The sequence below is a fragment of the Mirounga leonina genome, unplaced genomic scaffold (genome assembly GCF_011800145.1).
Source record: "Mirounga leonina isolate KUSES-001 unplaced genomic scaffold, KU_Mleo_1.0 Mir_151, whole genome shotgun sequence".
Lineage (NCBI taxonomy): Eukaryota > Metazoa > Chordata > Mammalia > Carnivora > Phocidae > Mirounga > Mirounga leonina.
The window spans coordinates 55,523,614-55,536,147 of record NW_023270377.1 but is presented as its reverse complement, the minus strand read 5'-3'; the positions used below and the strand labels follow the sequence as shown (position 1 = coordinate 55,536,147).

The 12,534-nt window shown below is 54.0% G+C and overlaps 2 protein-coding genes across 2 annotated transcripts; both read left to right on the top strand.

The window, feature by feature from the left end:
- The first annotated feature begins 803 nt into the window (after nucleotides 1-803).
- On the top strand, nucleotides 804-2,675 carry HOXD13 (homeobox D13). The gene is made up of 2 exons (XM_035006630.1): nucleotides 804-1,584; nucleotides 2,425-2,675. Exons 1-2 carry the CDS (start codon nucleotides 804-806, stop codon nucleotides 2,673-2,675), a joined length of 1,032 nt encoding a protein of 343 aa, XP_034862521.1.
- A 5,090-nt stretch (nucleotides 2,676-7,765) lies between these two features.
- HOXD12 (homeobox D12) lies at nucleotides 7,766-8,727 on the top strand. Its single transcript, XM_035006629.1, has 2 exons — nucleotides 7,766-8,339; nucleotides 8,489-8,727. The coding sequence occupies exons 1-2, from the start codon at nucleotides 7,766-7,768 to the stop codon at nucleotides 8,725-8,727; spliced, it is 813 nt and encodes a 270-aa protein (XP_034862520.1).
- Nucleotides 8,728-12,534: the final 3,807 nt, after the last annotated feature.

Below are 12,534 nucleotides of genomic sequence, written 5' to 3'. Positions count from 1 at the left end.
GTGTGTGTGTGTGTGTAGGGAGGGTCTGCTCCAATTGGTCTTAATTCGGAAGATCCCCTATGACAACCTGCGTGAAATGCCTTTGCCCCGAGCCGTGTTCAAGGTAGGGAAAAGAAGCTCCCTCGGGCTTGGGGTCTGGGTCAGCTAATCCAAGGGACTGAGCAACAGGATCCAAAATCAGCCTGTTTTCACATCATTCTGACCATCTCTGTCCTTCGCCTTCGTTTAGTTGTGCAGCTCGGGGATCCGAGGAGAGGTGGCAAAAACAGCCGTGGCCGGAACAAGGCGCAGGCCTCGGCGCCCGTCTCAGTCGCAGACAGGGCCTAGGCTGGGCGGTCGCGCAATCAGCTCGCGGGGGTTGGCTGCAGCGCAAACGCCTGGGTCCGGGGCAGGGCGGGAAGGGGCGGTGGGCTGCGCTGGGGGCTGGGAAGGGGTAGGGGCCGGGGTGGGTGGGTCCAGCGGGGCCCTGGCCGGGAGCCAGGCTCTCCCGCGCCCCCACCCCACGTGGCCCCGCGCAGCCAATGGCGCGGCCCCGAGCGGGAGCCCTCGGGGAGGGAGGAGGCCCCCCGACCGGCCCAGGCCCCCTCCCAACCTGAACTTCGTTTTTATAAACGTCCCGCGATGAGCTAACCTGTTGGAGGGCGGGCGGGCGGGAGGCGGGAGGCTCGCAGAGGGAGAGAGGGCGAAAGGAAGAGGGCGGGAGCGAGAGAACGAGAGAGAAAGGAGAGGAGGGAGGAAGCGCGCCGCGCCATGGTGTCCTGCGCGGGGCCGGGGCCGGGGCCGGGGCCGGGCCAGGCCGGGCCATGAGCCGCGCGGGGAGCTGGGACATGGACGGGCTGCGGGCGGACGGTGGGGCCGCCGGGGCGGCCCCAGCCTCCTCCTCCTCGTCCTCTGTGGCGGCGGCGGCGGCGGCGGCGCCGGGCCAGTGTCGCGGCTTCCTCTCGGCGCCAGTGTTCGCCGGGACACACTCCGGGCGTGCGGCGGCGGCGGCGGCGGCAGCGGCGGCGGCGGCGGCGGCGGCCTCGGGCTTCGCGTACCCCGGGACCTCTGAGCGTGCGGGCTCCGCCTCGTCGTCGTCATCTTCGGCTGTGGTCGCAGCGCGTCCGGAGGCTCCCTCCGCCAAAGAGTGTCCGGCGCCCGGCGCGGCCGCTGCAGCGCCTCCGGGCGCCCCAGCTCTGGGCTACGGCTACCACTTCGGCAACGGCTACTATAGCTGCCGCATGTCACACGGCGTGGGCTTACAGCAGAACGCTCTCAAGTCGTCGCCGCACGCCTCGCTGGGAGGCTTCCCGGTGGAGAAGTACATGGACGTGTCGGGCCTGGCGAGCAGCAGCGTACCGGCCAACGAGGTGCCCGCGAGAGCCAAGGAAGTGTCCTTCTACCAGGGCTACACGAGCCCCTACCAGCACGTGCCTGGCTACATCGACATGGTGTCTACCTTCGGTTCCGGGGAGCCTCGGCACGAGGCGTACATCTCCATGGAGGGTTACCAGTCCTGGACGCTGGCCAACGGGTGGAACAGCCAGGTGTACTGCGCCAAGGACCAGCCACAGGGCTCCCACTTTTGGAAATCATCCTTTCCAGGTAGGAGCGTTGGGGGGGGGGGGGGGCCACGGGGCGCCCGCTGGGGGAAGGCGGCGTTTCCGGGTGGGGGCGTGGGGGGGGGGGACGGGGAGACCAGGAGGGAGGGAGTGGGGGCAGGGAAGAGAGTGTACGGAAAGAAAGCACTAGGAGTGTAGGTCCCTACTTGGGAGCTGCGCTTGTGCTCCTCGCCCAGCCAAGGCTAACCTGATGGAACAGTTCCTATAGTTTGCCTGAAATTTGTACATTTCTCCTTTGATTTAAACTGTCCCTCTCACAACCCTTTTCTTCTTGTGTGTGGGCATAAGCCTGTTTTTCTCCCACAGTTGAGGGTCTTTGCGTGTGCCCTTTGCTCAGGCCTTGGCCCCTCCTCCCCGAAGAAGTGTCACAGAGTTGGGTCCCACTTTTAAAGGATATGACTGCCCCAGGGTCACCACTAAAGCTTCTAAGAGCTCACAAACTCCAAACACAGGAACACAAGAAATCAAAGCTTGAACAAAATAACCTGGATTTTTTTTTAAAGTCTGCGTATGTTTGTATGTGTGCAACCAGCATTTGCAGAAACTATCCTTATAACAGTCCCCAATAACCATGCCATAAAATTGAAGGCTTGTTAAGATGCTGGTTTGAGAAACCGTGATGATCCATCAAATGGCCTTCACTTTGAAGTGTAAATAAGCTTTCTTTAATAATGTGTAAATAATATGTCTGTATAAATAATAATAAAATGCAAGCAGCCTGGTTTTCTTTATTCCCCATACCCCTTCCAAACATACACACACAGCCCCCAGTGGTGCTCCAGAATCCCTGGTCTAATTTTTTTCATGCTGTTTTTTATACCAGGGGATGTGGCTCTAAATCAGCCAGACATGTGTGTCTACCGTCGGGGGAGGAAGAAGAGGGTGCCCTACACCAAACTGCAGCTCAAAGAACTGGAGAACGAGTATGCCATTAACAAGTTCATTAACAAGGACAAGCGGCGGCGGATCTCGGCTGCCACGAACCTATCCGAGAGACAAGTGACCATTTGGTTTCAGAACCGAAGAGTGAAAGACAAGAAAATCGTCTCCAAGCTCAAAGACACTGTCTCCTGATGTGGACCAGATTGGCCAAAGAGAGTTTAAATGCTTTCAGTTGTCTCCAAAAGACCTTCGGAAAGACTTGAATATGTATTTAATTTCGCCCCATCTCCCTGCCAATGATGGCAAATTTTGTGAATTGTTCTTCTCTCTTCCCCTTATCTGGCTCTAAAACCTTTTGCTACCCAACCTGACTCTGTAGTTCTGTTTCTTACTTGTTTATTATTGATTTTGTTCTTGTCTAGTTTTTTTTTATGATGTTTTTAATGTTCTGTTTCTCCCTCCAGGCCAGTATAAAGGACTTGAAGTATTTTTTAATAATCCCCCCAAAAGAATTTCAGAAGTGCCATTATGATTTTAAGGTTTTATTTTCTTAAATCACTTCATATGCCTGTTTCCAGCACTGATTATCTTCATAATCTACTAGGGTAGAGGGATTTGCAGTCATTCATATGCTGCGATTGGGCAATTTAATCATTAGCTCTCAGCAGTCACCCTGAGGCAAGTGGAAACAGCTCCGGGCAAACGGTGCTCTAGGGTCACTGGGAAAGTCTAAAAACAGGCGGCTGGAGGTACTGTGATGGCTTTAAAAGCAGCTACCTTATTAAAAAGGGTTTGTATCGATATTGGAATGAAGACAGTCTTCCCTACTTTGGGTCTTTCATTTGCTGTTGTAGTTATATGTGTTTAGTATACCTTGTCGATTTGTGCTTTTATAATCTTTAATTTGAAAATAATGTGTCCTCATGGATGCCTTCATTTCCCCAGCTCTAGATGCAAACATTTAAATGGCTGCAATTGTGAGAGTGATCTGTGGATGGTATAAATGCACACCTTCTCCTTGACCTTGGGTCTGTGGGACTAGAAATGAGGTGATCTCCTCAGTCCCCTGAAAGAGACTGAATCAATGTGGCCATGGGTGGGAACTTTTATCCAGAACCCAGTGAAGAACTTGACTGTCTGAACAAATGTATTGAGCCTCTCGTGGAGTTTTAAGACATCTAACAAATACGAAAAATGTGGCGCTCTATAGTTCAAGATTTAAAAAAAAAAAAAATGTTTCTGAAAGTGATGATAAATAACTACTTTTAAAGTGCTGCATATTTATACAACTGAGAGATTTTTTTGTAGATGCAAATGTCTGTGAGCTGGGATATGTGTGCAGTGCTTCAGGCATTTAAAATTTTTTTATTCCTAGGGAGATGCAAATAAACAGAACTCTCTTGTTTCTTCTGTGTCTTTATATATTTGTTTTCTTATTCCAAGCCTGTGTTACCTCTTGTGTTCTTATTTATTATAAAATCTTGTTGTCTTGAACATTACGATGTTCCCTATAGATGAAGGAAACTCAATCCCAGTTCTACTCTCTGAAACCTCCATTCTATTTCCGCCACCCCTCTCTGCCCTTTTCCCTGTGGCTTTAACATAAGTAGTGATGTCTTTAAATGAGAATATACTTTGTGGTGTCTAAAATGGTATTTTTTACCAGACAAAAAACATCTCCAATAAAAATTTTACTTCTCTTTCAATATTATCACTTTATTCAAATAGTTTTATTTTTTTAAATCAATATGTATGTTTGTGTCTGGGTACAGGAAATTGTGCTCACTTGAAGGTGTTCTTCCTAGAAAGGCTGTTACAAATATCTACTCTCCGAAGGTCTTGAAATTAGACATATCCATATTTGGCCATTGAAAAAGAAACATTTCAAGCTGATCCCTTATCGCCTTCTCTGAGCAGCCTCCAAACAGCATTTGAGGACTGAAACCATAATTGCACACCCTAAACCTCTAGTCGCAATTTTTAGGCACTATGAACTTTCTTTTAGAGGCCTTTTTGCCACTCGGGGAAATGGCCGCTGAGGAACTGGGTGCCTCGCCGTTGTTAGTGCCCGGACACAAATCAATTTAGTGGTTGCTAACTTTTTGATATGAAGTTAAATACACATGTTTAAAATCTCACACAATGTGTAAACTCTCCTGGCGGGAGGGCTCCCTTATGGATCTGCCAGAGAAAGCGCAGAGACCCAAGGTCCAAAGCTACTTTCGTTTTCTCTGGCTCCGCTTGATTTTTTCATATCTTGCACCGATGGTTGACTGTGGGCGGCCAACTTCGTTTTAACTGACAGAGAGGGACAGAGAGAGAAGAGAGAGAGGGAAAGAGAACGGACTATGATTCAAACTGGAGAAGAAATAACCCCTGAAAATGGGGACACATCAACCCCGACCTTCCACTTTCAGGAAGAGTTTCTAACGTTTTCTCTGTTTTCCTCACAAGATGTGCTTTCATGTGAAACGGGCCTGTTTTCCCTTCTTTTCCATCGTCGTTTTCCCTCCTTTTTTGTAAATTCCAGACTCCAGGGCCGCACTCCATTCCCAGGCCCGTTTCTGAGGTTTCCTGTCGGATGGGGGGATTGCCACGAGGTTTTCCTTTCATCTGTAGTTGGCCCGTCAGTTTCCCTCCGCCTAAGAGAAATGGGAGGTTTGCTGAAGATTAAAACTGCTCAAAAGCTCTCCGGTGGAATTTGAATTGATGGCTAAATCAATAACAGATGAAGACTTTGCTATTTATATGCATTCCTTTTATATTCCGAATTGAGGAGGGAGTAGAGGAGCGGGTAGGTGGCCGAAGCGCTGGATGGGAGGCCCGCGGGGAGCCAGGGCGAAGGGAGCTTCGGAGAGAGGCCTTTCCTTCGGGTGGAAACTGAGAGGCCGCAGGGAGAACGCCTCCGAAACCTGGCAGGTTTCGAGCGCCGCTGGTGGAGACTCAAGGCCCGCGCGTCTACGCTTGAGTCAAGAGGCGAAGGACGCTTTGCAGCCGGGACGCACAGCCAGACAAAGAGACGGCCTCGACGCTTCCCCGTGTCTGGCAGCCTGCTGGGTGACTCTGACTCCGCTGTCCCGGCCAGCCTTGCTGCCACGATCTCCGGCTTTCCGAGACACTTGGCGGAGCCTGGCAGAGGGCCGTGACCGCACCGGCTGGCGACCCCAGGCCGGCGGTGCCGCCCTTCACTGTTGATCTTGACCGTGCGGCGGCGCGTCGCCAGGCGTGGAGCTTGCTCGCCATCTCCTGGGCGGTCGGCGGCATTGGCAGAGCTCGCGGTTTAGCTCCACGGCCAAATCCTCTCTCCCATTCCCCAGCTCACCAGCCAAGCCTCCTGCCCTTCCCCGCCCCCCCCCGCCCCGCCCCCCGCCGCGCAGTCTGCAGCTCCCAGCTCCCAGCGTACAACTTTGCTTGCTGGACCTCGGAAATTATAAATCCAGGAGATAAGGTGGGGCACCATCCTGAGCCAAGGAGATATGGAGGGAGTTTAGTTGTTCTAGTCTTTCTGTTTCTCACTTAGCCCCTTTATATCTTTAGTCCCCAGGGGTAAACCGCAGCTGTGCCGCTGCCTAAGGGTCCGGAGAAGACACCCCTGGACTTGGAAATACCGGAGCATCACTGTATGCTGAGATCGGAGGAGACGAGACTGCAGGGATCTCTGGAGCTGGAGCTTCGGGCCTGGGGAGGCTGTAGCTCCTGGAAAACAGGGAGAGTTTCCCAAAATGAGAGCCTGTATCCCCTAAGTCCTTAGGAACTGAGGTTGCAGCTTATGCCTACACCACCCCAAGCCCCCCGAGGACGGGGAGTGGAGTTCTTGTCTCTAAGTTTGAGCTCCTAAGGAAACTCTGACAGAACCCTGAAGAGTCCCGGACATCCCCATCCCCACCCCCTACCCCCGCCCTAGAGCGGGAGGAAGAGACGGACTGCGTTCCCCAGAGCCGCCCAATTGGTCGCCATAACTCACACAATAAAGTCGCAGCGCGGTGGTCAGCCTTGCCCTCCGGCGGCGCCTGTGTGGTCTCCGTGCCGGAGCTGGCGGTCTAACCAATTCCAGCTTGGCTCGGGGACCGGCGAGGCGGGCTGCAGGTTGGGGCGGGCGCCAGTCACGCGGTCGCTGGGGTTCTTGGGACCAAAGCAGCAGAGGAGGACCCAGAGCCCTCTGGCCAAACTAAATCGGAGGGCCTGCGGGGGGCGGGGGGGGGGCTGTCACACTGCTCCCGGCGAGGGACAGCTGCCCCGCCCGCATCCCTGTTCGCCAGAACCCCGAACCCGCCAGCCGCCTAGGAGGCGCTGAGCCGAGGATCGCTGCTAGCCTACTGCCTCGGTGTGCCCCGCTGTTCCCGGCCGAATGACTCTGGCTCTTCTGTCCTTCCACACCAGTCGGGGGGAGCTCGTCTTGCTCTGCCCGCTGCAGAGGAGTTGAACAGCTTGGAGTTCTGGTTGGCAGGACATAGTCGCCAAGGTGACTCCAGGCGATAAAAGGAATGTAGCCTTTGGCCACGATTGGCCAATGCAGCTGCCCCTTCCCGGGCCAGCATGCTCCATGGACCTGGATGGCCGCAACTTTCCTGGGAGCAGAGGGTTTGGCCATGGAGAAGCACACCAGAACTGGTGTGAAACCAGCTTCCTGGGAGCCAAACTTGGGCAGAGTTTGTGATGCATTTCTCCTCCTTCAGCAAATTTCTCGGACTGTGCTGGGTTCAGGCAGTGTGTGGGTCTTCGCTGCTAGACCACTAGCGCAGAATCCTCTCCAGAGGAACAGGGCAGGGAGGAATCAGGGTAGGAGAAGCATTGCTCAGGCCTAGGGATAGAGCTGGTGGCCCCACCACACGGTGGGCTCTCCGTGCAAACCTAGAGGTGCACAGTACTGGAAAAGGCCTTAGCTGCAACTTAAAGCTGGTAGAAGCAAGCCTGGCCCAGGTAGCCAGTGGAAAAAGGGAGTGCAAAGCTCATCAAGACCAAGAAGGATCCCAAGGGACACTCGGGCAAAGGCACCCAATGTCCCCAGCTTCTGAAGCTGATCCCGGAAACTCCCAGTGGTTTCACCTTCGCTCAACGTTCCTTGGTTCTGCCTGGCAGCCTCGTCCTTCGCCATCGAATATTGCGGGTGTTATCATAATACCCTGAAGGGGGGGAAACGGGTCGGGGGATGTAGGCGGTGCTGAAATGACCGGCTTTGAAGAACCTGCAGGCAAAGTTTCGTCCAATCGTCTGAGCCTGTCCTCTTATTCCCGGTTGTAACTAAATACTGCTGCGAGCGCAGCCGAAGCCCTTTGTTGGAGATGTGTGAGCGCAGTCTCTACAGAGCGGGCTATGTGGGCTCGCTTCTGAATCTGCAGTCGCCTGACTCCTTCTACTTCTCCAACCTGCGGCCGAATGGCGGCCAGTTGGCCGCGCTCCCCCCCATCTCATACCCGCGAGGCGCGCTGCCCTGGGCCACCACGCCTGCCTCCTGCGCCCCAGCGCAGCCTGCCAGTGCCACGGCTTTCGGCAGCTTCTCACAGCCCTACCTGGCTGGTTCCGGGCCGCTTGGCCTACAGCCCCTGGGCGCCAAGGACGGACCCGAAGAGCAGGCCAAGTTTTACGCGCCCGATGTGGCTGCCGGGCCGGAGGACCGTGGCCGTGCGCGGCCGCCCTTCGTCCCCGAGTCTAGCCTGGCCCCCGCGGCCGCTGCTCTCAAAGCGGCCAAGTATGACTACGCGGGTGTGGGCCGCGCGGCAGCGGGCTCTGCAGCCCTGCTCGAGGGGACCCCCTGCGCTGCCGGCTTCAAGGAAGACGCCAAGGGCCCGCTCAACTTGAACATGACAGTGCAGGCTGCGAGCGTCGCCTCTTGCCTGCGACCTTCGCTGCCCGACGGTAAACGGTGGCCATGCTCCCTGGGCCAGTTTGGGCTGGGTTGGGAGGTGGGGTGCAGGGGAGAGTGTGGGGGGGGGGGGAGCTGCTAGGGGCGGGCAGGCTACAAGCAGCGGCCGGCCGGGCTGACTTGGGTTGGGGCTGTGTTGCAGGCCTGCCGTGGGGGGCGGCCCCAGGGAGGACCCGCAAGAAGCGGAAACCCTACACCAAGCAGCAGATTGCGGAGCTGGAGAACGAATTCCTCCTCAACGAATTCATCAACCGCCAGAAGCGCAAGGAATTGTCCAACAGGCTGAACCTCAGCGACCAGCAGGTCAAAATCTGGTTCCAGAACCGGCGTATGAAAAAGAAGCGCGTGGTCCTGCGCGAGCAGGCGCTGGCGCTGTATTAGCCCCCCGCGTGGTCGCCGCCGGCCAGGGCTGCCTTTGAAAGCCGAGGCCCGGCGTGAAGGAAGAGCTGGGAGTCGGGGCTTTTCTTTCGCGCAGTCTTCGCTGGTCCCCCTACCCTTCCGCTCGGTCTGCAGCCCCAGAAGCCAGCAGAGGATTTGGAGCCCCGGCCAGTGGGCCTCTAGGCTTCCACCTCTCTGGGTGGGGCCTGCAGAAATTGAAATATAACCTTGGCCTTGAGGCTTCCTGAGTGCGGGCCTGGGGTCACCTGTCCTAGCTCTTGACTGGGGTATTTACACGGGTGCTCACTCTAGCACCCTTGTACTTGGATTTCTGCTTCCACCTAGACTCCCTTTCCTCTTCTCCCCAGTCCTTTTTGAATTTAGTAGGCACCTCACTAGAGCTCAGAGTGGAATTAAATTTAGGACGTCCTTCGGGAAGGAGTAGAAAAGGGCTGCAGGCACAATTCTGTCTCTTTGCAGCCAAAGCCCCTTGTGGCAAAGCCAGAAACTTGGCTCTGGAGAAAGAAAGGGCACCCCTTCCCCATCTGCCCTGGCTGGTTTGGGAGGACAAAAGCCACCCTAGACATTCAGACTTTGGGAGGAAAGGGGAGAGGGGAGGGACTGTGTGGCTGGACAAATTCGAAGACACCTCGGAGTTTGGGCTGGGCTGGCCCCTCCAGCTGGACAGAATGGGGTGGATACTTCCTTCCTGTGGATTCGAGGGAGGCTGAAGCTCCACAGCAAACTGCAATCTCTAGATAGGACTGGTAAAATTTCTCCTACTTCTCCTATCTCCTCACATATGTCTAGGCCAGAGCCCTGCACTCTGTAATTGGACTCAGCTCTGGTGAGGACAGCTGCTAATCTACTCTGAGGCTGGGTTGCACTAAGAGGTGGGGAAAATATCCAGGGGGAGGAGAAGGGAGTGAGCAAGGAGAGGGGTGTCCTACATTCCAACTGTAAATATGGTTTCCCTCTTGAGGTGGGTAAAGGTGTGGACATGTCTTTCTTGAATTAGGGGAACGGGCCACCGTAGGGAGAGGCGAAAGCTCCTCCATCAGTCAAGGGGTGAAGAAGGAGGTCCCTCAAATTCTTAGCCCCTGGTCGCTGCTGTTGACCAAGTAGAGAAGTTCCCCCTCTCTCACCCTCTTCACCACTGGACAACTCCACCTGGGGCCTTTCTGTGCCTCAGCCACCGTGCCTTTTCTGAGCCCATGTCTGGCCTGCCTCAGTGGTGCCTGTATGGCCCTGGGCCCTGCTGGGCTTGCTTGGTGGAGGCTGGGGTTCCTGATGCTAGATGGAGTTGTTTTGCATGTGCTGGGGTGTCCTGCCCTACCCTCAGAGAAACTGAGCCCCCCCCCAGCTCCTTCTACCATCCCTACCTCTTTTCCCTCTCCTTCTGAGAAGTAGCGCCCCCCAATTCCTACTGAGATGTATGACAGCCAAAGAGTTGAAGATTCGTTCCCCAAGTCCAATGATTTATTTTCAGTGGAGGACTAGGCCCTAGATCTGGAGTGAACACCTCACAGAGAGTCCCAAGCCTCAGTCCAACTGACCGCAGTTTATGTTTAGACTAAATGCATTTTCTTTGCTCTCTAATAGTTGTTGTGCATGTTTTATGTTGTTTTGATTTTGTAAAAAAAAAAAACCACAATAGTTTGTATATATCAGATACATCAAAATGTTTTGAGTGGAAATAAATATCCAGGTCCCAGCCAAGCTGTCAAGGGACTGATGTCAATTTTTCAAAAACGTTTCGGATTCCCTCCTAATGATTTTAGGCCACCAAATTCGTTTTTCTTTCCTGGTTGTGGTTTCACTGCAGGTGTTGACTGTTCATTAAATGAGAAAATGGCTTCCAAGTCAGTCAGAAAATGGTGTATAAAAGCCTATGAACAAAATGTGTATGAAACATCCAAGTGGGAGGAGGGGGGACTGTGGGCAGATTGGAGGGCATTAGGTGAACTCTCAGCTTGTTGCAGGCCAGGGCTTCGGTATTTTGCTTAAATTCTCAAACTTTAAGGCTTGCTGTTGGGGGCGGGTGGTGCTGTTAAGATATGAGATTCCTCAGATTATTTCAACACAAAACATCTCTCCTGGCCATGTTTCGATCAGGCTACTTTGGAACAGGCTATGCCCTGTGGAAATCCTCCATACTGGCACCTCTGCCTGGAGCCCAGCAGGTTCCCTTGGGAAATGTGGTCTCTGCACCCCGTAGGCCTTAGGAGCCTCTAGCTGAGGCTGGGAAAGTTAAAGCCTGCTCACTATGCACCATCCTCTTGCAGACCTCAACTCCCATCTAGCTTTGAAATGGAAACTAGAGAATTGCTAGCTTTTAGCTAGTGGAAGAATTAGCAAAACCATGAAATCTCTAATACCAAGTAGTCAAGGGCTCAACTCCCCTTTCCTGAAGCAAATTTGCTGGGTATTTTAAAATATTTTTAAAACAGCTCCTTTAAGAAAAAATACAACGGCGGGGGAAAAAAGAAGGAAGAGGCTGCGAGGCCCTCTTTAGAAATGTTTTCCCACCTGATGGGGCTCAGGGAGGTAGTGGTACCCAGAGCTGAGTCTCTCCCCCAAAACAGCTGAACAAAGGCGGAGGCCACACGCAGACCTCAGGTCCAGAGAGCTGGGTAAAGGACTAGGAAACCAGAATTAGACGTAGGCCCTAGGATAACACAGAGAGACACTTTCTTTCCAGTGTATACCATTCAATCATCATGTTCTTTCTCTTTAGCCTGGGAGGTGGGGTTGGAGGAGAAATTCATGGAGACCACTCCCCAAAGAGATTGAAATTATTCTAAGTGTAAAATCTCCATTGTCCGTTGGGGCTTCAGCAGTGTTTTTCAAATTTATCCCCTTTACTGATCCGCACAAATACAAAGGCGGGGTGGTGTCGTCTCTCCTTTCCTAGCCAAGGTCCTGGAGGGGATTTGGAACCACGACGAAATTCCTAAGAAACAAATGCAAAGAGAAATGATGCTGAAATCTGAGTGCTCAACATTCCCTCGCACAAAGACAAATGCGTCCTCCAAAATGCTGCAGTCCGGGCAGGCCTTTTGACCAAGAAAAAGGGTTTTAAACGAGAAAAAATGGCCTCGGCTGACATTCAACGGGCTGCAAGCTCAGAGGGCCGACCGCGGGGCTCTCCCCGAAGGAGGCGGGCTAGTGAGGCTTCCGGGAGGCCGGCTGGTGGAGGAGAAATCCAGAACCGTTGTAAATATTCATGTCTGCGGGGGGGGGGGGGTGCCTCTTCACCCCGCCTCTTCCAGCTGTAATCACCCCCCCCTTCGTGAGGGGGGGTGCACAGCGCCTGTCCGACCGTCCTTGGACAAAGGTGATCTCCCCACATTTTTGTTCTCCAGTCACTTGCCTTAGGGAGCCCATTCCGAAGGCTCTGCAGGGAAGGGACTGGCTATGGGTGTTTTCCCCCGCGTTTCTCCTCTTCTTTCGTTTCCTAGAGGAGCATAAATAATTAAAGTTTGGCAGGGAGGAAAAGCTTTCTTGCAGAACTGTAGTGGCAATAAATGAAATGACTCAGAATCCCTTCCCCAGCCAGCTTTTACGAGGGCTGCCAGACAGTGTCTGTTCACGTTCTCCAGATACCAGGGGCGCCCTGACAAAGTTAAGGTCAAGTTAGTGTCTTATCTTGGGTGGCTCAAAATTACCGCATCGCGTCTGGGCGCTGCGCGGAAAGCTACCACTCGCGGAGCAGTTGGACGCCGGGAGGGTCGGATGCGCTCCTTGTGCTTCGAGTGGGGCCGCGCAGGCAAGGACAAGGCCACAACGCCGGAGTCTTCATGGTAGGTT

Coding starts and splice junctions, on each gene's coding strand:
- HOXD13 (XM_035006630.1), top strand. CDS start 804: ATGAGCCGCGCGGGGAGCTGGGACATGGACGGGCTGCGGGCGGACGGT. Junction 1,585..2,424: donor TTGGAAATCATCCTTTCCAG/GTAGGAGCGTTG, acceptor TTTTTATACCAG/GGGATGTGGCTCTAAATCAG.
- HOXD12 (XM_035006629.1), top strand. CDS start 7,766: ATGTGTGAGCGCAGTCTCTACAGAGCGGGCTATGTGGGCTCGCTTCTG. Junction 8,340..8,488: donor GCGACCTTCGCTGCCCGACG/GTAAACGGTGGC, acceptor GCTGTGTTGCAG/GCCTGCCGTGGGGGGCGGCC.